General features: G+C 38.1%; 1 protein-coding gene across 1 annotated transcript in view; it reads left to right on the forward strand.

Annotated features, from left to right (window-relative positions):
* The first annotated feature begins 4,578 nt into the window (after positions 1–4,578).
* Positions 4,579–26,285, forward strand: part of Sytl5 (synaptotagmin like 5) — an 89,493-nt gene continuing 67,786 nt past the window's right edge. Inside the window, exon 1 of the mRNA XM_051177931.1 lies at positions 4,579–4,700. Coding sequence (XP_051033888.1) covers positions 4,582–4,700 — 119 coding nt within the window. The 5' untranslated portion in view covers positions 4,579–4,581. The remainder of the gene's footprint in view (positions 4,701–26,285) is intronic.

The following is a 26,285-nucleotide window of genomic DNA, read 5'->3' on the forward strand; positions in this document are numbered from 1 at the left end:
AAATTTTGCATAGAAGTTAATGAATTTCATTACATTTTGACATTCTTAGTAGGTTGTACAGGCTGGCCTTGAACTTGTGACCCACCTGCTTCAGCATATTTAATGCTGTAATTATATACAACATCATATCCAGATATCAACATCTTTTTGATGATGCTACATATTATGTAGAGTTCACTACACAATCTGCACTAATTTTTACACCTCAGACCCTTTCATTTTATCCTAGCTGCAATATTTTTTTGCATATAATGTAATGTATTTATAGGTTCTCGGGATTACAGTGGGGAATCTTTGGAAACTACTAGTTTAAATACTCCTAAGCAGGCAAGTAGGAAGATCTGAAGGTAAGGAATATCATGACTTCCTTGTCACATTTCTACTAACACATATTAATTTTGTACAGCAATGGATTTAATTATGACATTTTCTTCTATGTAATCCACTATCATATATTTGTCACCCCTTACCCTTTCCTGTACCCTTCCCACTACCACTGATCCCATTCCTTATCCTGACAGTCCTACTTCTACTTTCCAGTCTTTGACTCACCAAAAAAGGTTTAAAAAATTATGGCTTCTTTAGGAGAATAAAATGTTGAATATGGTTAGAACATAGATACATGGAGAGTGGGTGGTCGAGGACCACGTGCAAAAGGTTCACAAACCACAGTAAACCATTTAGACTTTTAAGAGTAAAGGGAACGAGGTTTAGGATGTATATCAGACAAAGAGAACATTTAACTTGAATGGGCAAGGCCCAGTGATGCATCTTTCTATCCCTAGACCAAAAAATATGAAGGCTTGAGCAAGGAAAGGAAATATGCTTAGAGTCTCAGGCAAGTGCCCATGCATGGGCCAGACATGAACTCAGAGATGCTGGCTTAAGACCAAACATTTAACAGTTATCTTGAGTTAGTTGCTGAGGGACTGTTACTGACTTGATTTCAGAACTTCTGTCAGTCAACAATGCAAAAGTGGGGGAAATTAGCATGATTATTAATAGCCAAAGAACTAGAAGCCAACGACCACCAATCTAACAGTAGATAAAATTAACCCATCTGTGTAATATGAGTCTGTGATAAGTAAAAGGCCTTACACCTAAGTAGAATGACCCTGAATTATCATGTGCCCTGACAGTGAGGCAAGTATGGGGGAGCACTCATGATTGTTTTCAAAATGAGAGTGATAATTCTAACTTTCCAAAAATCTTCTGTTGACATTGTTTTTTATTTAAATTAGAAACAATTTTATTTTACATAGCAATCTCAGCTCCCTCTCTTTCCCATCCTCCTATGTCCCTCATCAATCTACCATCCACTCCTCAGAGAAGATGTGGATGATCCCATAGGGGAATTATTAAAGTCTGTCACATTATTTGGGGAAGGTCTAGGCCATCTCCATGTGTCTAGGCTGAGAGAGAATCTCTCCATAGGGAATGAGCTCCCAAAGTCCATTTGTACCCTAGAGATAAATACTGATCCACTACCAGAGGCCCTATGGACTGCCCAGTCCTCCTAACAAACACCGGCATTCAGGGGGTTAGTCTTATGCTGGTTTCCCAGCTGTCAGTTTGGGGTCTGTGAGCTCCCCCTTGTTCAAGTCAGCTATCTCTGTGGGTTTCTACATCCTGGACTTGACCCCTTTTCTTATCACTCCTCCCTTTCTGCAACTGGATTCCAGGAGTTTGGCTAGTGTTTAGCTGTGGGTGTCTGCTTCTGCTTCCATCAGCTACTAGATGAAGGCTCTAGGATGGCATATAAAGAAGTTGTCAATCTCATTATCATGGAAGGGCATTTAAGGTAGCCTCTCCACTATTGCTCACTTTGTCAGTTGGGGTCATCCTTGTAAATCTCTGAGCATTGTCTGATTCTTGTACTTCACATAGAAGCAAGCAAAAAAAAAAGTTGATTCTATTGTATATTAATTTCATACTAAGAGAACATTAATAAACATTCTGTTTTAAAGTGTCATATAAAATAATTACTAATGGAGCTGGAGAGATGGCTCAGAGGTTAAGAACCACTTCTGCTCTTTCAGAGGACCTAAGCTCTGTTCTTAGCACCCAAATAGGGAAGCCCACAAGCATCTGTAACTCCAACTCCAGGAGATATAACAAACTTCTTCTGACCTCCAAGGACACCCCCACACACATGGCATACATTTGCTCACCTAGCTGTGGGTGTCTGCTTCTGTTCCCATCAGCTACTGGATGAAGTCTCTAGGATGGCATTTAAGGGAGTCATCATTCTCATTATAAGGGAAGGGAATTATGGTAGCCTCTCCTTTTATAACCACTGGACTTAATGAGATGTTCAAAGTGACCATGTCCCAAGCAAAAGAGCTTAGCCTGTTCATCAAGGCTATTAACCACACATGGAGGAATACACATTTGAAGTATGTAAACCCACAGTTCTAGTTACATAAAGAAGTAAGAATAAAGTAAAAATGAAGTAATCCCTCCTAATCTGACTAGTGTTCAGAGTATGTTTAACCAATAGGATGAGAATAGTAAACTTGTTTTCTCATTTTTCTTTTGCTCTGTTAAAGGGCATTGGTGGTAAAGGATTCCTGAAGTAGAGCTATGGTCTATCTGAAGGGGGATTTCATAAATTGGTACATAGTTAGGTAAACTAATTGTAGCCCAGTTTAGTCCCCAGTGCAAATGCTCAGAAATGCAATTTAGCCAGCATACAATGAAAAAGTGGATGAGATATGGTTTCAAACTAAAATAAACACAGTGGATTCTGCAGACAGGACTAGAACATTCACAACTGAAGGGAGAGCTCTCTGGGAAGACAACATAATCTAAGAAGGATCTAGAAGAAAATTTAAACAAGGGAGTAGCTTAGGATTTTAGTGATTAATGACATGAAATTTTCCTAGACAAAGGTTCCATCACTGAGTATGGAACACACCACGTTGTTCGTAGGGACCAAACTCAGACCATCAGGCTTGGTAGCAAACCCCTTCCCTTCCTTCATTCACTCACAGGATAAACTCATGGATTTTGAGAGTGCAGACTTTTATCTGCAGTTCAAAACATGTACAACTATTAATTGAATTCAAGCATTCTCAACCTCTTGAATATTTTTTTAAAAAAATATATTCTGTAAAATATGCACGTAGGATATATTAAATCTGACATTTTATTTATAAAGTAATTTGCAAGTGAACCTGCATGATCTGTTCAGGCACTGAATTTCCAATTATTTTTTCCCATTTCAGCTTAAAAACAAATGAGACGCACAAGGATGGAAAAGCAAATAGTGTACTTTATCTGGGGAGACAGCAACTGACACTGGTAGAAAATGCCGAGGATTGTGTTTTCTATAGGGTTTCCTTGTCCTTGTCCTTGTCCTTGTCTTTGTCCTTGCTGCTTCCTTTTCACTTCTAATCCCCACAGTCTAAGGTAATGGTCTTTGTAGATTGGCAAAAGGCCTCAAGTAAATCCAGTCTAGAGGGACCTGGTACATTTCCTCAAATGGAGCTACTTCTTGGTCTGTAGGAATCATTTCAATTTGGATTCATTACATCAATGTTCTGGTTGCTACACACTGAATGCAACAAACACATTAGTGGCTGTGAAAAGTTACAGAGGCTCTGAAAAGGACCCTTTTCTTTTGAATCAACTAACATCTTTTAGGTCAGTTTGACATTATGGGCAGACAGCTGCCTCACAGCAGCCTTTGAATAGATAGTTATGCCTGGAAGCTTGGCAAGAACCAAGGAAACTATGTAGCTTGTAGTTCATAGGTGTGAATGGGCCCTGAAGGATAGAACTTTTAGCAATCCCCTAATCTTGAAAACAACTGTAAGAATTATCATTCTTAAGGGGTTATTAAAAGAGAATCCAGGTATAAAACTAAAGCTAAGGACATGATCTCTAGGACCTGATGACCTTCTGATGTTGTGAATAGTAGGTTAAATGCATCTCTTCTTCAGCATGGTTGGTCCCTCTTCCTGGAAGGGATGTGTTCCAACATTTCCAGTGATTATATAGAGCTATGATTAAACACACACACACACACACACACACACACACACACACACACACACACACACCACAGAGTCCATGTAGTTGTTTTTATTAATTTGAAAGTTGTGCTTGAGGTAAGTACACTAATATTTTAAAAATGAAATAATTGACTGAGTGCTGTGTGTGATATGATCTAATTAATTTTTCTCACCTTTGTTTTTTCTACCTTTTTAGTGTTTTCTATATTCTTGGCCCAGAGGAATTGATTCCTGTTCTGAAGCTTCTTGAGAGATCAACGTTCAGAATCATTAGTGAATCGGAACTTCTGACTGGGTACCACAGCAAAGCATTTAGAGAACTGGCCTTTGTTTGTTTGTTTTCAGCACAAACAATAATGACTTTCATGGTCTGTAGTCTCAGTAGAACACACTTTCTCTGTAACCTGGAAGAATACTGAGCACTCATCAGCAAATCTGTGGAGACCTTATAAAAACCCTTTTAACTGAACAACTGCAAATCCAGGTTGGCCAGGGGGAGCCTTAACAATTGTAAATATCCATTTGCCTTCTGGAAGATTCAACTGCTGCCACCCAGAGCAGTACCATGTCTAAGAACTCAGAGTTCATCAACCTGTCATTTTTATTAGATCATGAGAAGGAAATGATCCTGGGAGTCCTAAAGAGAGATGAATATTTGAAAAAAGTAGACGACAAGAGAATAAGGTAATGTACATTTTTGTTTGTTTTTGTGTTACCCTTTTTGATTGCTTTCTATTTGCTTGCAGTCCTTTTGATTGGAAATTTGACAGTTGTACTGGAGACAAATACTGATCAGGGACTTTATGACATTCCAGACGTAGCCCAAACATTTGAAAATGTCTTTGGTACTACACCATTTAGCCAGGGAAGAGAATGGAAATGAGCAAACAATACGATGCTAATGAGATGAGGACACTCATTTTCTAACAGCAAACCCAGTAGCTAAAAAGAAAGACTCCCCAAGTCTGGAGCGTGTAATTGTATCTTTGAGCAAGTAGCTACGCTGTTAGTTACATTTACTTTACATTGCTGTAACTGTAGAAGCAAGTGAGGCTACTGATGGGGGTGGGGGAGGGGCTTAACTTGATTTCTAGTTTAGAGAATGTCATCCATCATGATGAGGAAAGGATGATAGCTGGGATTATGTTACCTCAGCAGACCAGAAAGCAGAAAAACAGACTAGAAGAAGAACTGGCCTATGGAGATCTCAACTTCCTGCTGTGCAACCCTACAGTCAACAGTTAAGCCTTGTGCCTAGAAAGCATCTAAACGTTGTCAAAGCAATGTCCAATGTCACCATCTGGGGGCCAAGTTTTCAAACACATAAACCCATACACTGACATCATACAATCCAACTTGACAGATCTAGTGTGCTCCCCAAATGTTCATGTGTTGAAGACATTGTCCCAATGGGAGGGGGTGGGATCTGTAAGAGGTGGAATCTGGCTACTAGTTGTAAGTCACTGAAAGCATGATCCTTAAAAAGCTTATTGAATACTGCTTTCTTACCACGAGGTATATAAGCATCCCTTACTACATCCTCTTGTCACTATATTTTTCTACAATCTCCAAAAACAGAATCAAGCAGCCATTGAATGATATCCCTTTCTTTTTAATTTTTTGATCTCAGATAATTTTGTTCCACTAACAGAAGAACTATCTATTACTGCCCGCAAGTTTTCCAATTTTGAGTCTTCATCAACAAAACGATAATAATAACATTATTCCTCTTAGCAATCTGTAAGATTAAGAAAGCTGATACATATGCTTATGAATTCACCTACCCCAGTAACCTTCAGACTATATATTCTGGAAAAGGGGTTGTCTTATGAGCCTTCTTCCTCTAGCGACTTTATTAATTCACAGGAATGGGTAAGGGTTTGTGAACCCCTCCCCATCTCCACAACAGAAAATGAGTGGTTTCAATCTAATGCAGATCTCCTATTGATAATCAAAGCGGTGTAGAGTTTGTGAGTGCAATAGTGGCCAAGATATGCCTGGAAACATCCCACAACAGATACTTTTGTAACAGTTGTAGCAATTTTGATTACCCTTTTGAAAATACACTCACGTCATTACCACCCCCATCAGTAAAATGGAATAGCAAAAAACATTGCTTCAGCTTGGCATTTACTGACTGTTCTGACCTGTCAGTTGTATGCTATTATCCAAAGATACTATGACTTTTATCAAAAATTAAAAACTGACAAAAAGTTCTTTAAGTTGATCTTCTCTGTGTGATGACTGAAAAACTACTAGAGTTCAAAGTTATTTTTTTGTTCTTCATGACTGGTTTTACTGAAATATGCCACTAAGCAATTCTGAACTTAGTAACATCAATAACCCATATACCCCAGCTAAGAAACTGCCTTCCAACTTTTTTGTAGAGGTTCATTCTTTTATTTCAGTCCTGGGGGAAGAAAAGGAAGGAGAACTATTAGAGAAAAGCAAATAAGGTAAACATTTGGTTCAAATGAATTTAATGCATTTCCAGGAATAATACATTCAACCTGGAAGTCAGGTAGGACAATAAGTGCAAAGAATAATATTGTTTTAATACTCTATAAATGTTTAATCTGCAAGTATTATTTTTTCCCACCAAATCTTATTACTCTCCCACTAAGAATGAAATTAGTTTGGCCTTCTTAAAAGCCTGAAGACTCACTGACTCCACAGATAACCCAGAGAAATATTGACCTGTACTTCTAGCTTGGTTACCATTTAATTTTAATCCTAATAGAATTTTCATAAAGCTTCTTAACCAATTAATAGCAATCTGAGCATGAGGAACTCTGGAGAGATGACCCAGGATTTGAGTGAATACTGCTTGTGTCAAGGACCTGAGTTCCAGTCCCTGCACCCATTCTGAGTGGCTCTCAGCTGCCAGTGACTCTAGCTTCAGGTGAATCTGACACCTATGACCAGCACTCACATGCATATATCCACACAGAGATACATGCATGAACATAATTAAAAATAAGTTATCCCTGTGTGAAAGTGCTAGCTCCTTTTTTTTTCTCTTTTTCTTCTTATTTTTACTTATTTTACATACCGATCCCAGTTCCTTCTCCCTCTCATCCTCCCATGCCTCTCCACCCTTCTTCCCATCCCATTCCCCACCCACTCCACAGGGAGGGTGATGCCTTCCAGTTGGGATCATCAAAATCTGTCAAGTCATTTGCAATAGGGACTAGGCCCTCCCTCTTGTCTCTAGGCTAAGGGAGCATCCCTCCAAGGGGAATGTGCTACTGAAGTCCTTTCCTACACCAGGGATCCATCCTGGTTCCACTGTCAGAGGTCCCTTAGACTGCCCAGGCCTTCTAACTGAGACTCATGTTCAGGGGGTCTGGGTTGGTCCTATGCTGGTTTTCCAGCTATCAGTCTGGAATCCATGAGCTTCTTCAGGTCAGCTGTTTCTGTGGGTTTCTACAGCCTGGTCTTGATCCCTTTACGCATCCCTCCTCCCTCTCTACAATTGGATTCCAGGAGTTCTCAGAGTTTAGCTGTGGGTGTTTGCTTCTGTTTCCATCAGCTACTAGATCAGGGCTCTAGGATGGCATGTAAGTTAGTTATCAATGTCATTATCAGGGATGGGCATTTAAAGTAGCCTCTCCACTACTGCTTAGATTGTTAGTTGGGGTCATCCATGTAGTTCTCTGGACATTTCTCTAGTGTCAGTTTTTTCTTCAAACCTATAATGGCTCCCTCTACTATGGTATCTCTCTCTTTTTTCTCTCTCTCTTTCTCGTCTATTCATCCCCTGACTCAATCTTCCTGGTCCTTCATTTTCTCCTCCCTCCTCCTTTTCTCCCCTTCTCTTTCTCCTAACTCCCTCTCCATTTACTGCCACCCCCACCACCACCTCCACTCCCAAAATGTTCAGGAGATCTTGTCCCTGTCCTCTTCTGTAGGGGACCTTATATGACTCTCTTAGGGTCCTCCTGGTATCCCAGCTTCTCTGGCATTGTGTGTTGTAGAGCTTTGCTCTATGTCTAAAATCCATATATGAGAGAGTGCATACCATGTTCATCTTTTTTGTGGCTGGATTATCTTACTCAGGATGGTTTCCTCCAGTTCCATCCATTTGCTTGCGAATTTGAAGATTCCATCCCCCCTCCCTGCTGTGTAAATGTACCACATCTTCTTATCTTCTTTATCCATTCTTCAGTTGAGGGGCATCTAGGTTGCTTCCAGATTCTTGCTATTAAAAATAATGCTGCATGAACATAGTTGAACAGATGTCCTTGCTGTACGAATGTGCCTTCTTTGGGTATATGCCTAATAGTGTAATTGCCTGGTCCTGTGGTAGACTGATTCCAATTTTCCTTAGGAACAGCCATACTGATCTCCAAAATGGCTGTACAAGTTTGCACTCCCACCAGCAGTGGAGGAGTGTTCCCGTTTCTCTACATCCTCTCCAGCATAAACTGTCTTTGGTGTTTCTGATTTTAGCTATTCTGGCAGGAGTAAGATGGTATCTCAGAGATGTTTTGATTTGCATTTCCCTGATGGCTAAGGATGTTGAACATTTTCTTAAGTGTCTTTCAGCCATTTTGGATTCCTCTTTTGAGAATCCTCTATTCAGTTCTGTACCCTACTTTTTAATTGTGTTATTTGGTGTTTTGGTGACTAGCTTCTTGAGTTCTTTGTATATTTTGTAGATCAGCCCTCTGTCAGATGTGGGGTTGGTGAAGAACTTTTCTCACTCTGTGGGCTGCCATTTTGTCTTTTTGTCTGTGTTCTTTGCCTTACAGAAGCTTCTCAGTTTCAGGAGGTCCCATTTATTAATTGTCAGTCTCAGTGTTTGTGCTACTGGTGTTATGTTCAGAAAGCAGTCTCCTTTATCAGTTAATTCAAGGGTACCTCCCATTTACTCTTTTAAGAGGTTCAGTGTGGCTGGATTTATGTTGAGGTCTTTGATCCATTTGGACTTAAGTTTTGTGCATGGTGATAGACATGGGTCTGTAAGGAGTAAGGCTTTTCTGCCTGCCGCAGGTCTTGTTCCGCCACCGCGCCAGCCCCAATTAACACACAGAGTCTGTATTTGATGTAATTCTTTTGGCCAGTTACTTGTTTCTTATTGGCTAGCTCTGTCTTAAGTATTAACACATTTCTGTTAATCTACATATCTACACACCAGCATCCAATTATGCCAGCACCATTTGTTGAAGATGGTTTCTTCCTTCCATTGTATAATGTTAGCTGTTTTGTCAAAAATCAGGTGTTTGTTGGTGTGTGGGTTGATATCAGGATTTTTGATTTGATTCCATTGGTCTACCTGTCTATTTTTATGCCAATACCAAGCTGTTTTCAGGAATATATCTCCGTGATAGAGCTTGAAGTTGGGGATGGTGATGCCTCCTGAAGCTCCTTTATTGTACAGGGTTGTTTTGGCTATCCTGGGTCTTTTGTTTTTCCATTAAAGTTGAGTATTATACTTTCAAGGTCAGCGAAGAATTGTAAATGCTAGCTTCTTAATGGAACTCAAATGGTTAATGAGTCCCACAGGATAATGTAAAAGTTCTACCAAGAGCTTACTAATTTTACTGAATAGATATATGGAGTTCAAGTGAAATTTGATTTTACGGAATTTTTCTTCAAGTGATTTTTACTGTTTTGCGGTAAGGCATATTCTAGGCACTGGCATACAAAAACCTGGTATTTGAAGACATGTCAAGCATTTTACCAATAAATGCACATGTATATGTTGAACTGTTTTTTGTTTGAAATAATGTCACTGTAGTCATAAATGTTTGCTGCTTTTTGATGGCTTTAAAAACTTTATATGTGTATATATTTGTGTGTATCTCTTTGTAGAGATGTGTAGTATATTATTTTATTTACAATTTATATCATCATTTTAAAGTTATATATGATATATAGGAATAGATAGTAAAGTAAACTATTTTCCTTATACGTGTATGTACAACCAAGTCTATCTTTATCCTAGTCTCTTCCATGCATGCTTATTGTAGTGTTCTGACTTTTAATGTATTGTCTTTAGGGGTGATTAATGTTGAGGACAAACCTCTAGGTAGTGCAAGGTGGTCAGTACTGATAGCCAGGCAGTGCCACTCTCTTTTTACTGTAGTATGTAAGACCATATGAAGAAGTCCCTGTAATTTAGAATATGAGTGAATTTTGGAGCCAAAAGTGGGAACTGAAAAATATTTGCCTTCCCCCACCTCCTATGGGTCATAAGAAAATGTATAACATCATGTGTATTCCTTAGAAAGTAAACACTGTATTTCTAAAAAATAACATAAGTAAAATGTTATCACTAAGTATCACATTTCAGATTTTAAATTTCAAGTAAATACTGTTTTGATATCTATAGTATCATACACTTTTCATGGATTGGTTTTGTTATTGTTCAAAGGTGAACATCTCATTTTCCAATTATAGAATCTAAATTTAATTATCACTTAGTTTATCAGATGTATATAAGATTTTTTCCAAAAACACATTTAAGGCACTTGGTAATTTTCAGTGAGTTTCTGTTAAATGGTAGCCTGACTTGTACCAATAATCAGGAAAACTGAAAGTGTTTCTGTAATGGCTCATCTATGAAAATATGAATCTACATAATACCTTCTTTAAATTAAAATGTGGAAATTAAGTACTGAAAACCTTTGCTGTACATAGTCTCCTTCCTTGCCATCATTCAAATAACCCACATTGTACAAATTCAATTCAGACACATTTCAGAAATGTACTTGTGTTATATATCTGCAAAAACTGTCAGTACCCAGCGATGACAGAAGCACTTTCAAAGATATTTTCAAGGGCAGTGTGTTCTCTTTAAAGCATCTTGATTTCTTGCATAAATGCCCAATTTCTTTCTATCAAGTCAGTCTATTCTTCCATTTGTCATAGCAACCATCTTTTAAAGCCCAGTATTTTGTCCTTCATTGTTTCTTAAAGAAATGGTGTTTTCCTACCCGTTGCTGTACTTATTCTATCCCCATCTCCGTAAGTAATTTAACATACTAGTAATATGATGTTTTCCTTTTTGGATTCTTGGGAAAGACACACTTTGAAAAATGCATCCTTATTCCTCTGTGAGTCAGGATAGACAACAATATTTGTTCTCAGAATGCTTGGTTTGCTAATTACATGTGAAAGCATCCCTGAATGGTATCAGACAAGAATTAATAAACAGAAATTGTCAGAGTACTAATTCATGTCTCACTTCTTTAGAACAGTGATGAGTTATCTTTGTCTTGTGATTTCTGAAGCCGTTGTCTTAAGTTATTTTTATTAAAAGCAGACCTTGATCTTAGGGTGTGCGTGCCAGTGATCTATGTTTTTAAACCAGTAAACCTTGAAGTCCTAGGGAAAGCAAGACAGAGAAAGGGGAGTAATCCAGCAAAGGCCACATGTCAGGCAGCATCTGCCAAGGGCAGATTTGACAAAGCTTTACCAGGGCAGACAATATTTGCTATTTAGTTTTCCATCTTTAAATGCATCCAGAATGCCATCACATATTTGCAGTACACATACAAGTATATTTCAAGTATCCTGCATGTTTGTAAATATTCTCTGAGCTCTTTTTATAGTGATAGGACATCAGTCCCTCTCTTCTTTGTATACTTGTGGATTTATCTGTTTCTCTTAATTATACTGTTTTTCAGTATTATTACTCTTGTACTTATTTATGTATTGTGGGGTGGGGTGCCAGTTGTCTTAGAGTTTCTATTGCTGGGTAAAAATACAATGATCAAAAGCATCTTGGGAAGGAAAGGGTTTATTTCATCTTACAATTCTCAGGTCATTCTATCAGGTTTCAGGGCAGAAACCTGAGGGCAAGAATTATGGCATGGAGGAAGGCTGCTTACTGAATTGTACCTCAAGGCTTGCTCAGTTCACTTTGGTTTTCTTCTTCTTTTTTAAATTTAAATTAGAAACAAACTTGTTTTACAGGTCAATCCCACTTCCCTCTCCCTCCCATTCTCCCCTGCCCCCTCCACCAACCTCTATCCCACCCCCGTTCTGATCCCCAGGGAGGGTGAGGGCTAACATGGGGGATCTTCAAAGTCTCTCATATCATTTGGAGCAGGGCCCAGGCCCTCCCCCATGTGTCTAGGCTGAGGGAGTATCCCTCTATGTAGGATGGGCTCCAAAGTCCATTCGTATACTAGGGATAAATGCTGATCCACTACCAGAGGCCCCATAGCTTGCCCAGACCTCCTAACTGACACCCACATTCATTGGCTCTGGGTCTATCCTATGCTATCAGTTTCCCAGCTATTAGTCTTCACTTACTTATACACGCCAGGACCACCTTCCCAGGGTTGGCACCATCCATCATGGGCTGGGCCCTCCCATATCAATTATTGATTAAGAAAACTCACCACAAACTTGCCTACAGATGAATCTTAATGGAAGCCTTTTCTCAACTGAGAGACTTCCCAAATGATTCTAGCTTGTATCATGTTGACATAAATCTTGGGAACATGCCTACTGTCTAGCTTTTCACATGGTTTTGGGGGAACTCCCAGTGTATTACTAAGTGCTAAGCTTTATGCTGCTAGGAATTACTTCATCCCATCTATAGATACACAAATTTCAGATTGCCTTCTTTTCTCAAGACAACTTTCGAACACTGAATTGGCAGAACTCACAAAGTCTTCATCTGGACAGGAACCACTGCCATTCTGTTCTGTGGTTCTTCTTTCAAAGAGTCTTCTTTTGGTCCAAATCCTGGCTCAGCCTTTCTCCCAATCCTCAGAGGGTGTTGATTTTTTCCTTACTATTTGAGTGTCATGTGTGTCCCTGAGGTTTGTGACACTTGTTTTTTTTATTTTTATTCATTTTACATGCCAACCACAGTTCCCCCTCCATCTCCTCCTGCTGCCCCCACCCTCTTACCACCCCCCATCCACTCCTCAGAAAGGGCAAGCCCTTGGCATACCAAGTTGGGGCAGGACCAAGTCCCCCAACACACATCAACGCTGAACAAGGTATCCCAACATAGGGAATGGGCTCTAAAAATCCCAACATAGGGAATGGGCTCATGCACTAGGGATAGATCCTTGTCCCACTGCCATGGGTGTTGATCTTTCAATAGGCTTTGATCTGAAAACTAATCGCAATCACTAGGAGATTTATTAGAATGAAAGTGGTGTTTACTGAAATGCAACTCCGTAGGTGATATTTGTCTTGAGACAGTTTGTGACAAGATTCAACCTGGGAAGATGCTATATGGTAGAACTAGGCCAGCAAATGAAAACATTTGTGTTTATTAAGGCTTACCTTTGAGGGTGCTCAAAACGGATTTGCACTGCTAGGAAAGATACAGCATTCACAAACACAGTGTTCTTTCTGAACATAGCAATTTAATAAACACAAAGTCTGTAAGAGGAGGCTTGTATATGGGAAGCATGCCGCTTTCTTTTTGTTTTAAATACCAGATTCTAGATCTGAATCCTGACCAGCAGCAAGCTGCCTATCTTGCTTCTTGGCACTAAAATGGGTACCATGCCTTTGTCATGGTTGTCAAATGTTAATGTCTTCACACATAAAGAAGAGTGCATGCCATTGTTGTAGCTATACACTGTACTGTTTGGTAATCTTTCATACATGCAGCATCTGCTATCAAAACAAAATGTAGTATATGTTTGTCTAGCCTAGTGTTATTTTCTTTTGTGGTGCTTGAGATGGAATCCAGGGCCTCATGTATGGTTAGCAAGTGCTATACCACTGAGCCATACCTTCTTCCCCCCACAAAACCAATGTTTTTTAAATACTTTTGAGATTACCATATAACCCCTTCTCTTTCCTCCCTCCATACCCTCCCATGTACCCAACCTTTCTCTTTTTCAAATTCATCCATCTCTCCTCATATCCATGCATGTGTGTGTGTGTGTGTGTACACATATGCATTCCTAAATATAATGCATTCCTAAATATATTATATATATAATTATATATAATAATTTAATTGTTTACATAATGTTACTTGTATATATGTTTTCAGGGCTGACCATTTTGCACTGAATAAATAACTAAGTGGTTTGCCTTTCCCTGAGAAAAAACTATCCCAGCATTACTTAGCTGCCTGTAGTTCTTTGTGTAAGGTTGGGGCCTCTTATGCTTTCTCCTATCCATGTTGTCTTGCCTTTTTCAGCTCATGTTTAGGCAACCATGCCATCCACCCCGACTTTTCTGCAAGCAGAAATGAAATAGCTCAAAAGTAGCACTGTCTCTGAATACTAACAAAGGAAGGAGTATTAGGAACTGGAGAACCATCATCATCAGGCTGCTGATATATCATTCTGCCTGTGTGTATTGATTTCTGTGGTCCTTGTCATGTGACTGGTTTGCCATATGTTTAATCAGTCCATCAGTTTTGTTTAAACAGAGTTTGAAACTTTAGCTCTAGACAAGGATTTAGTTTGCTTGAAGTTGGAGGCACTATAGCAGACGCTGAAGAAAATCCCAAGAGTTTTTGATTAGACAGTGCAAGAACTAATATTTATTGAGTCTTTATTGGTCTTGCTGGAAAAGATATTTGGCTACAAATGACAGTATTATAATGACTTAAACAATCTGGAAATATTCCACATATCTTCACTAATGTAAAATTCTAGGTTGAGTGACAGTTCTATTATACTGTTTCCTTAACTTTTACTGTCCCAGTATCCTAAAAATTTATTTTTTGATTCAAGATTAGTCCTTAGGTCTTATACCAGTCTCAAGGAAATAATAAGAACTTAAGGAAAAGTACTTGTTCTTGTTTGGTTATTGTTGTTAAATTCCCTTATATTTTTATAATTAATATTTAAAATGTATTGTATTTCCTTTATTTATATACTTAGATATGTTTGTAAGCATGCATGCCACAGTATGGGTAGGGTACGTAGATCACAAGGCAACTTGTTAATTTTCTCCTTCTGCCATGGGATTCCAGGGATCTAACTCTCTTCATCCTTGTTGGGAATTCCAGTATGTGTTAAGCCACTACATTGGCTCATTAGATATCAATTTTGTCTGATGAATACTTTGAAAAGAATACCTGCTTGTCTATAAGTTGTTACTTCTCTGTTTATTTTTTCTTTTGCTATGCATAAACTTTTTAGTTTGATAAGATTCCATTGTTTACTTATGCTCTTATTTCCTGTGTTTTGGGACCCTAATTCAAAAGATTGTTGCCTATAATGATGTCATGAAGTGCTTCCCCAATATTTTCATCTAGGAGTTTCATACTTTGCATTACATTTTTAGTTCTTTTTATATTAGCTGCGAGTTAAGGGTCAGATTTCAACTATTTGCATATGTGCATCTAATTTTTTTTCTTCCCTGTTTTTTGATGATCTTGTCCAGTATATATCATGAGAATATTTGGTTAGAATAAGTGGACTATGAATGCATGAATTTATTTCTAGACTCTTTTATGGTGGTTTGAGTAAGAACGCCCTCCATGGCCTCATATGTTTGAATACCAGGTTCTTAGTTGATGGATCTGTTTGGGAAGGATTATGAGGTGTGGCCTTGTTCAAAGAGGTGTTTCAGTAAGAAAAGGCTTTGAAGTTTCAAACTCATGCCATTTCCTGTGTGCTCTCTGCCTCATGCTTGTAATTCTAGGTGTGAACTCTTAGTTGTTTCTGCCACCATGCCTTGAGTCCAGCCTGGAACTGTAAACCCAATTAAATGCTTTCTTTTTTATATACCTCTATTATATTCTATTGGTTAACAGATTTGTTTTTGTGTGATATTGCAATACTTTGTTAAATGGATCTGAACTATATCTCAAAATGAAGTATTGTGATACCTTCTTTTGTTTAAGTTCATTTTTATTGAATTTGAGGTATTTTTGTTCCCATATAGAATTAGGGCAATTTAGAAATATAGTCTCTAGAAGAGATCCTGAAATAATTATTAAGATTATGATTAATTACAGTTCCTCAAGGTACACTAAATACTTAAAATATTTAAATCCTCACAATAATATGCAGTGGGGAATACTTGGAGATATGGAGAGGATAGTATCTTTAGACTTGAGGCAAAGATGTTAAATAATTGTGTTAAGATCTCATATAAAATAAGTGGCACAGAACTGAGCATTTGCACCCAGGCAGTCTTGAGTGCACAACTCTGTGGTTTGGGCCACTATGTAAACCTCCCTTTCTTATTAACTTGGACCTTGATGTGCCCAAATACATGAGATTATTGAAAGCATCAAGAATCAAGAGAGCTTTATAAACTATTTATGACTTCTTTCAAGCAACTCATTGCTTATATTCAGAAATTCCTACTTTGGTGCAAAGTTCTGTTAAGTACAGCTTGCTCTAGTCAAGATAACAGAAGACAATTTTTTATGATAGCATTTGAAAATAATGTGTCTGGGTTATGACAAAGTAAGGAATTTTTACATGTTGAGCTGTCTGGATGATTAAATAGAAAAATGAATTCAATAAGTCATTATAACACAGACATAAAACTCAATCATTCAGCAATAATTAGGGTAATCCATCTATTCAGTCTTTAAGATTTTAGGTGAATTGATGTAGACCATCAATTCATATTTTCATATTAAAGTTGCTTTCTGTACATCAACAAAGAAAACTAAGAATAAACATTTTAAGTGTTTATAACATCACAGGTTTATTCCAAATAAGGGATGACATTACTTTTAATTAAATATCCTCAATAGCAAAACTATTTTGCATTTTTTTCTGTTGTTTTGTCTGGTAGCTCAGGCTATCTTCTTACGTGCTGGGATTAAAGGTGTATGCCATGACACCTAGTTGAAAACATTTAAAGTATCAGCTATATCATTTTTTTTCTTAAGGTGTTGAGATTGAACCTAGAGCCTTCCATGTGCTGCTAGGCAAACACTCTACTACTGAACTGTGTTCTTCAGTCCTCTCTGATCCTCTTTGGATAAAAACAAATAGATGCTGAATAGATGCACACACCTGTAATCAGCATTTAGGAGGTTCCAACAGTACAACAACAAGCTGAAAGCCAGACTGTGATAAATAATGAGAACTTGTCTCAAAACAGTAGAGAAGTCATTAGAATTGTTAATATTTTGGAGAATCAAAATATTTTTTCTTTCTGAATAAAATGATTTAAACTGAGGTTAAGAAAGACAAGACAGAGATGGAAAAGGAACTATATATCTTATTTTCAAGTTGGAGTGACCAAAACTGACAAAGTTCACTGGAGTGCCTAGTGATAATCAGTAACCAGATAACCAGACTTCCTCTCTTCCTTCCCCTCCCATCTTCTCCCTTCACTTCCTTCACCCTCTTTCTTACTCTCTTACTTCTGCTTAAACACCTTCTATTTTGTCCAATGAGTGATAATTTTTTTGTCTTAGGTACTGAAATGTGCATATAACATGTTAAATCTCTTGAGTCTTAATCTTGTCTCTGTGTCTATAGTCTTACCACATTGCAATGTATGTCCTTTAGAAACACAAAACCACTTTACAAACATGGGGATATAAACATGAAAACATTAAAAGCAATCAAATAGAGATTCAGTTTGAAAGGTATGGTAAGTTCTGTGAAGAACCTAAATATATTATTCTGGATAAAAATATGATAGATACCAACTGTAAATTTGGTGGTCAGAGATAGTACCTCTAGAGAAGCAGTAATAAACAAGAAGAGATGGCTTAGCAGTTAACAGCACTGACTGCTCTTCCAGAAGACCTGGTTCAATTCCAAGCACCTACATGGCAGCCTACAACCATCTGTAACTAGTTACAGAGAATCTGACACACTTTCTGGTTCCCATGGACATTGCATGCATGTGGTATACACATTCACATGCAGACAAAACACCATTCATATAAAATAAAAATAAATATTTTTATAGATGTGACCAGCCATTCATGTTGGAAATTAAACTGAATGATTATTATTCAGTGTATGCTAAGTTGTGTTGTAATAACAACAACAAAACCCCACTACATATCCATACCAAGGTGGACTGAGGATGTTACTTCACAACATCCTCAGATCACAGCCCAGACTTGTAGACCAGACACTGTTTTAGACATTGCTTTCTCTCTAAAATATACAAATGATGTCCTTGATCAAAAAACTTTTGTGTAAAATCAAGTACCGTATTTCATGGGCCTATATAAATTCCATGACCATAACTTGTTCAAAGGGAACATGGGAAATATTTGTGAAACGTGTTATATCCTGGAGCATAGGGGGAAGGCATGCTCAGCAAAAGAAACAATATGAAACTTGAAGTAGCATTTTATTGCCAATATATAGTGACTAGAAGGGAGATGACTAAAGAAAGGAGGGGACACAGCAGGACCACATTAGAAAGAATTATATAGAGCATAGGAAGGGCTGTGAACTTCATTCAAACTATAAAGAGTAACCACTGAAACATTTTAAGCAGATGAAAATTATTATAAAAATACTTTAAAAAGGTATTGTTCAATGGCACAGATTACTCCATGCAGAATAAATTAGAATCAATTTAGAAGGAAAGGAAATGGAACATACATATTTTCAAAATTCCAAATGAAACTTTATTGTGGGCCCAGCAGCTTTATTCAAGGTAATATACTAACTGATTTATAACATTCTTCTCTTTTAAAGTACATATTCTCTAATTCTGTCTTCTTCCCTTATGTCTCTAAATGTACAAGTGTTTCAATCTACTACAGTGAAGCATCAGAAGAAAGACAAGGACAAGTATTGTGGAACAATCTCCTCTGAGCATGTCTGTTGGAAGAGATTTATAAGTCCCTAGTGTCTTGAAGATATGTAGACAGCAGTTTTAGAGAGGAACGGAGGAGGGGATTTGGGTGATGGAGAACAGAGACAGACAGACGGAGTTTTAGTAGGTATTCTCCCATATATTGTCCATGTTCCTGTTAGTAACCTCTTACCTGTGTTCCAGTAAGTAGTCTCAATTACATTCCTTGTCCAAGCTGCACTTGAGTAGAACAGTTTGCTTCTATTGCTGGTGCTCTATTTGTGCCAAGTAGATATTTGTCGACATCTCTTCAAAAGAAATTCATGCAACCGGAGCTTCTCTTCCCCTTCCTTGTCTAGCTCCTCTCCTCTCTGCTCTTTTCCTCCTAAAGATCTGGGCCTGTTGACGGTGGGAGAGCATCACTGCCTTGAGCATTTAATGATGAATCAAAGTCAATCTTTTTCATTTGTTATGACTGCTTCTTCACATGAGGCTGATGACATATAATGACTATTGCTTATCCTTTCAACTTACTTAATGTACATGTATCGCCATAAGGTAGATTTCTGAGTCTGGATCTATGGGGCAGGAAATACCCAGTGCAGGCAGAGTTTCTGCATTCTGGGTACCAAGGGGAAGTGTGTAAGAGAAAGAGAGAGGGATATGAAGAATTGATAGAGTCATAAGTAAATGAGCTCAGAAAAAAATTTAGACTGACAATATAAGATGTTTGAATTCATGATTTTGAATACAATGTCCTTCCTAAAGATGACAAGTCCCAACTCTTATCTGTGGCAGTATATTACTCACAAGAATAATTAGAAGTGAAGTCAAATGTGAACAGGCCAAAAACCTGAGAACACAGTGAGTTGAACTTGTTAACAGCACAAAGATGTTATAGTCTCCAAGAAATTAGATTCTTAGGAAGGCATTTTTATACCCAGTGTCTCTTATAACAGATTATCACAAACCTCATGGCTTTATGCAAGGTGGATTTATTTTCACTCCTCTAGAAAGCAGAAATTCAAAGTAACTCTCATTGGCTTAAAAATCAATGTGTTGGCATAACATTACTTCATTCAGCAAAATATTGTCCTAGACTCCTTCATTCTGCTGTTTCTTTAAATTCATTGGCTGTTGTCATATTGCATCAGTTTCTCTCTTGTCACAGTGGTTTATCCTCTGCATTTCTTGCCCTCATCATTCTATATCATATCCTTTTCTATTATTGTTATTGAAAGAATACCCATGATTAAATTGGCCTATCTGGATAATCCAGGACAATTTTCCAATCTCAAGATCCTTGATCTTGTTATATTTGAAAGCACTCTTTTTCTTTTTTTAATTTGTAAGATTTTTAATTGAAACAAATTTTAATATATTTTTGTAAGGAGTATGGTTTTTCCGCCCGCCACCTGGTCTTGGCCCGCCGCCGCGCCAGCCCCAATTAGCCCCAATTAATGAACAGAGACTCTGTATTTGATATTATGCTGTTGGCCAGGTATTTGTTTCTTATCGGCTAGCTCTGTCTTAAGTATTAACCCATTTCTATGTATGTCCACGTGGTCTTACCAGCGAGAGGCGGCTGGCAGTTCTATTCTCTCCAGACTCTCCATCTTGACTCCTCCTTACTACTTCCTCTTTCCTCCTTGTCTCCTAGTCCCTCCTACCTTCCTTTCCTATTGGCCAACAGTGCTTTATTCATTAACCAGTATGAGAAACATATATACATCTCCTATCATATTTGATAGTGGTTTTCCCTCTCCCAACTCCATCCTGATCCACCTCCCTTCCCCACCTACTCAAATCCAAACCATCTAAGTGCTGTAATTTTTACAAGGTCCAAATATGATGTTTGGCAGTTGTTCTGTTGACATAGAAGGGAAACTACAGTATGAAAATATTCAAAGGATAAGTGAGGTGTTTAAGTAAGTAATAGATGATAAATATTAAGGAAACTGTCTTGTTTACTTTCTATTACTGTAATAAACACCATGACCAAAAGGTAGTTGGGGAAGAAAGGCTTTATCTCAGTTTTCATCTTGTAGTCTATCTTCCAAGGACTTCATGGTAGGAACTTAAGGCAGGAACCTGGAGGTAGGAACTTATGCAGAGGCCATGGAAGAATGCTGCTTATTGGCTTTCTCCCCATGGGTTGCTCAACCTGTTTTAGTATAGAACCCGGGATGTCCAGGGTTGCCATTGCCAAAAATTACCCCTACAGGCCAATTTGATGGAAGCATTTTCTCAATTGAGATTTTTCTCTTCCCAGATAGTCCTGGCTTGTGTTGTGTTAACAAAACAAAACAAAACACTAATGATCATGGAGACAGAGTGGGAAGGTGACATAGTTGGATAGTTTTAATCTCAAAGGGATGTGGTAGCAATTAAATGAGTGGCCAAAAGCCAGCTAGGACCCTTCTGTTAACCATTACTGAAATTTATAAAGAAAGTTGATAATGCATGTAGTAAAAAAAGAACACCCAGGTCAGAGATGTTTGTGCGACCCAGAGCCTGATTCTTGTCTTTTCATTTTCTTTCCTGTAAATTAAACATAGGAATATTGTGAAGTGAGGCATAAAATGCATCACAGTTAGCTGCTGTCTCCAGAACAGAGGGATTGCTGTCTTGTGGGGAATTCACAATACTACACAACACACAATCTCTCTCAGGAAATGGGAATTAGAATTATTTTTCACCCAATATTCTTTACCCACTTTCACAAAACAAGGTCGAGTGTCAATTCCTTAGCCTCCCTTGTAACTACTTGGTAATGGTGTGACATTGTCTGGTCAAATACAAGAAGTCTCATTGGAGGATTTCTGAAGTAGATTTTGCTCTGTCTGTGAAGATACATACATAGAAGCACCTAAGCACACATTTAAACAAGGCTACAATGTTGGAGCTGTCTGGTCATTTTGTACAAGAATAAGCCATATTCTGGTCATTTTGTACAAGAATAAGCCATATTTTGTGCATAGAGAAAGAACAAAATGAAAGGATACTGGATCCTTAATGATGCTATTTTGCATCTAATTGAAGCAACTGCCTAACTCAGTGTTTCTTGTTATCTGGAAGAACAGAAAATAAACCAGGCCATAAAGGCTCGTTCTCAGAAGCATTTATGGCTTCTGAGGGTGGCTTTTTTATTTATGAGAGAAAAGATGAGGTACTGGGGTAGCAGATGTCTTCCTGAGGCTACTATAACCATGCACATATAAATGAATGCCACCTGGATTTCTAAGAGCTGGCTGCTTGAACAGAGATCCAGATACACCTCTAAATTTATCCCTTTCTAATAGCATCCAATACTCCCTTCCCTTTAGTATCATTTTTCCAATTGGACATTTTCTTCATGTTTTCTAATCACTACCTGCTATTGTTTGATTATATCATTCAATATTCTTATGATGGGGGCACTGGAGAGGTGGCTTAGAGATTTAGGGCACTTGTTGCTCTTGCATAGTACCCGGCTTTGATTTGCAGCAACCACATGGTGGATCACAAGCATCCATAACTCCAGTCCTACAAGATCCTCTTCTGACCTCTTCAGGCACCAGGCATACATGTGGTACATGTACAAACATACAGGCAAAACCTCATACACAAAACCAGAATACAAATGCTGGTATTTTGGAAACTTAATGCCCATATTTGGAAGTAGGAGTCTAATGGGAGATTCTTAGATCATCAGGGTTCATTCTGCCCTCCTCATTAATGGATCTATGTCTTCATCATTTTCCTAGCAGTGAGTTTCTTAACACAGTAGATTAGAAGCTCTCTTGTGTTCTCTTGACCCCCTTCTACCTTTGCCATCAGTGACACAGCAAAAAAAGACACCACCAGAAATCAGCACACATTCCACGGAATATTGAGGTACTGGATATTGAACCCAAGGGTTTGGACATGCTGAGCAAGCACTCTGTCACTAAGGTATAGCCTCAGTCATCTGTTTTTCCCTTTTAATTTTGAAATAGGGCCTCTAAAATACAGGCTGGCCTTGAATTCATTCAAGTTAGGCTTTGAACTTGTGATCCTTCTGTCCAATTATCTGGGATTACAGATTTACACTACTAAGGGGCTGACAGCCCCTTGATATTGGACTTCTGAGCCTCCAAAATGATAAGAAATTAACTTCCATCTTTATGAAATACTTTGTGTGTATCTTGGAACAGAATGGAATATCTCTTCTGCCTCAAAAATGTCTGAAAAATGACTGTGTTCTTAACTCGGATTAGCATAGACATGATTGAATTCAATGTCTGAGAAAGGCTGAAAAAAATCATTAAGCTCTTTTATATTCTGTATCAGCCTGTGAAAACCTTTCCAGACTTTGTAGCATATCTCAGAGACAGTTGGCATCATAAACATCAATTGTCTTAGGAATTGGCCAACTAAGACCCTTGTATAATTGCTTTCCTCTAGCCTGATCTATACTGAGTCCCAAATTCTTTCAGGCTAAGAAATCATTTTCCGGGTTAAATAAGTGACTGTGAAGTAAAAGCACACACAAAAATTGAAAGTAAATGTTTGACTTGTATGTGGCCATAACTTCCCAAAGTAGCCCCAGCTACTCTAGTAAAAGGAACTGGTAAGAGGTTAAACTTTGAGTACCCAATGGTATGTTCTTTGGCAGGAGAGAATTCCACTCTAGGTTATATCCAAAACCACTATCTACTCTGCTTGTTACTTTGATCCACCAACATATTCACATAAGATTGCTCTCAAGGGTGTTGTCCTCCGATTATTTCAATTACTTTATATCTTTATCAAATATTATGTCAACTTTTACTGGGGAGACAAACTCTATTCACCATGGATAGGACATTAATGACATACCAAAGAAAAGATTGCACCCAAATCTAGATTAATGCACCAGGAATACATTCTGTTTCCACTGTCTGAGGTCTCTTAGACTGCTTAGGCCTTCTGGCTTAGACCCATATTCAGGGGGGCCTGAGTTAGTCCCATGATGGCTTCCCAGCTATCAGTCTGGGGGCCCATTAGCTCCTCTTTGTTCAGGTCAGCTGTCTCTATGTGTTTCTGCAACCTGGTCTTGTCCTCTTCCTCTGTATCTGGATTCTAGTTTAACTCAGTGTTTAGGTATGGGTGTTGGCTTCTGTTTCCAACAGGCATTAGATGAGGGCTCCATGATGGTTGATAAAAGAATTTTAAAACAGACTCAGAAGGAGACTTAGGTCAATTATATTAGTATGAGAGGGAAACAACAGTAGGGGAAAATGGAGGAGAAAGAGAGAAAGTTCTACTTTGAGTTAGAGTCAACATGGTCGACTATAAACAGCTCTAGAAATGGAGATGGGTTCTTCATGAAAATGACATGTACACCCAGACTGTCAGGGAAAGTATTATTAGGACTTTGGCTGGTATTCCAGAAGAGGTAAGGAACAAGAAGATTATTCTTTGGGGGCTGAACCTCAAAAAGTGGGTAGATTCAGCAGGGAAGATCTGTAAGCAGTGGATCTGGGGGTGGGGAAGGTCCTGACATAAGTAAGTACATTATCCCATTAATGGGATAGTTCTTCTCTCTTTAGCATGTTTTCATTCAAATTAGCTATCCTGGAGGGTGTTTTCCTGACCAGGAGACTGATAGGCCCATTTGGATTAATTCTTAAGGGCGGTGATGATATTGTATATGTCAGGATGTCAGAATGTTTCTACCCAGGGCCCAATATCGTGGTAAATAAGGATCAGTAGAAATATTTTGATCTTTTGACCAAGACATATTAGCTTTCTTTTAACAGACCAAAATCAATGTCCTGCTCATGCAGTATTTTAAGTGGTAAAGATGCAGCAACTCTGATACTTTTCTGTCTAATGGTACCAGGAAAATGGAGGTAGGCTCCAAAGTTGACTATGATGGAAGCATCCATCCTCAGTGTCCTTCTGCCTGCTTATGTCTGACATCCTACCTAATACATGCTGAATCAATATATGAAAATGTCAATAATTTCGGAAAATGTATTCCTTAGTCAAATTCTTGACTTTTGATTCTCTTATTGGGCTGAGAATGAAAAATTCTAGATTCTGGTTCTATCCATGTGCTTATTATCCTTAAAATATTTTATTTTAATTAACACGAATTTACTGTTAATAGCATTCACTGATTCCAACACTACACATGGACCAGTTCAGATTCATAAGATGTCACAAAAGAAATAATTATTACTTTTAATTATTCAACTGCTTTATAACCCAGGATGGATTTAGATCCTTAGCATGTGCTCAAGAAAATACAGACCTCATTTTGTACCCAAGATAATGCTAGTCTTGTTGAATCTGCCAAAGATGTCATGAATGTGGAAAGAAAATGGTATGAAAGATGTGGAATGTTTCCATGTTTTCTTTCTGGGCACTGAAGACAAGATAAGAGAACAGTGACCCAAAGGAATGGCATATCTATAAAATATTAAAATGGAGCAGGTCAATCTTCCAAAGCAGTGTTTGCCAAACCTTGCAGTATACTAGGACAAATAAAGACACTTTAGACATTACGTTCCCCAGGCCACCTCCCAAACCTTCAAATGTGTGGACATGAGACTTGGACAGCAGTATTTCCAAGCTATTCCAGTGACTAGACAAGTTAGAGAACACATGTTTCAAAACTGTACTTCTCATACCATCATCAATCGGATGCTTTGATAAAAAGAAGATTTTGATCCAGTAAACCAGATCCTGATAAGTATGTCTAAGAATTTCCTAAGTGCGGCTTCTAAAAAAAGGACTATGTTTGCAATTCCAAGTTTTTAAAGGATTGATAAACACATATCTTGTCAAATAGTTTTAAAAAGTAGATATGAAAATGGCCTATGACAGGATTCATGCTAGGGACTTCACTTTTATTACTTCATAAAGACAACCATTAAAGAATGTAATTATTCCTGTTTTAGAAAAGGAGAGCTGAAATTCAGTGGATAAATCATTGCATGCAGTTGACCAGCTAATTTATGTTGTGTCCTGGACTCAAACACAGCTCTGTGTGTGTGACAAAAATGGTACTGTGCATTGTTGGAAACTTTCCCATGCTAAGAGGAAGTATGTTCAAGTGAGATGATAGAATATGCTTGTAGTTGTAATTCAAGGAAAGAAATAATAAGGCTGAATGTTGTTTCTCGTATGTGGTTTCATAGAGAGCACTTCCAGGATTATCACATCAAAGGTGTCCTGAATAAATGAATAAACATGGATAAAAACCATGCTAGTGGAAGATAGCAAAAGTAAAACGCATACTAACTCAACAGCTAATTTAAAAAGATCATTGATTCTGGATAAAGAAATTGTATTGGCTCTGATTCCTTGATTTCATTATGAAAATATTTATAAATAAAGAAGGCTGTGCTCCTATGAGAATGTTTGGGGTACAAATAAGTATTTATTTGTGTGTTGGGGAGGAAACACACATATACCATGTCTGTCATGTGATGTAGGTGTCAGAGGACAACTTGAAGGAACTGGTCCTCTCTCCTTCTACCATGTGTGTCCCAGGGATTGAACTTGGATATCAGGCCTTGCAGCAAGAGCTTTTACCAACCAAGTAATCTTGCCAGTCCTCGTCTTCATTTTTAATGTGTCTTT

Source organism: Phodopus roborovskii, unplaced genomic scaffold (genome assembly GCF_943737965.1).
Source record: "Phodopus roborovskii unplaced genomic scaffold, PHOROB, whole genome shotgun sequence".
Classification (NCBI taxonomy): domain Eukaryota; kingdom Metazoa; phylum Chordata; class Mammalia; order Rodentia; family Cricetidae; genus Phodopus; species Phodopus roborovskii.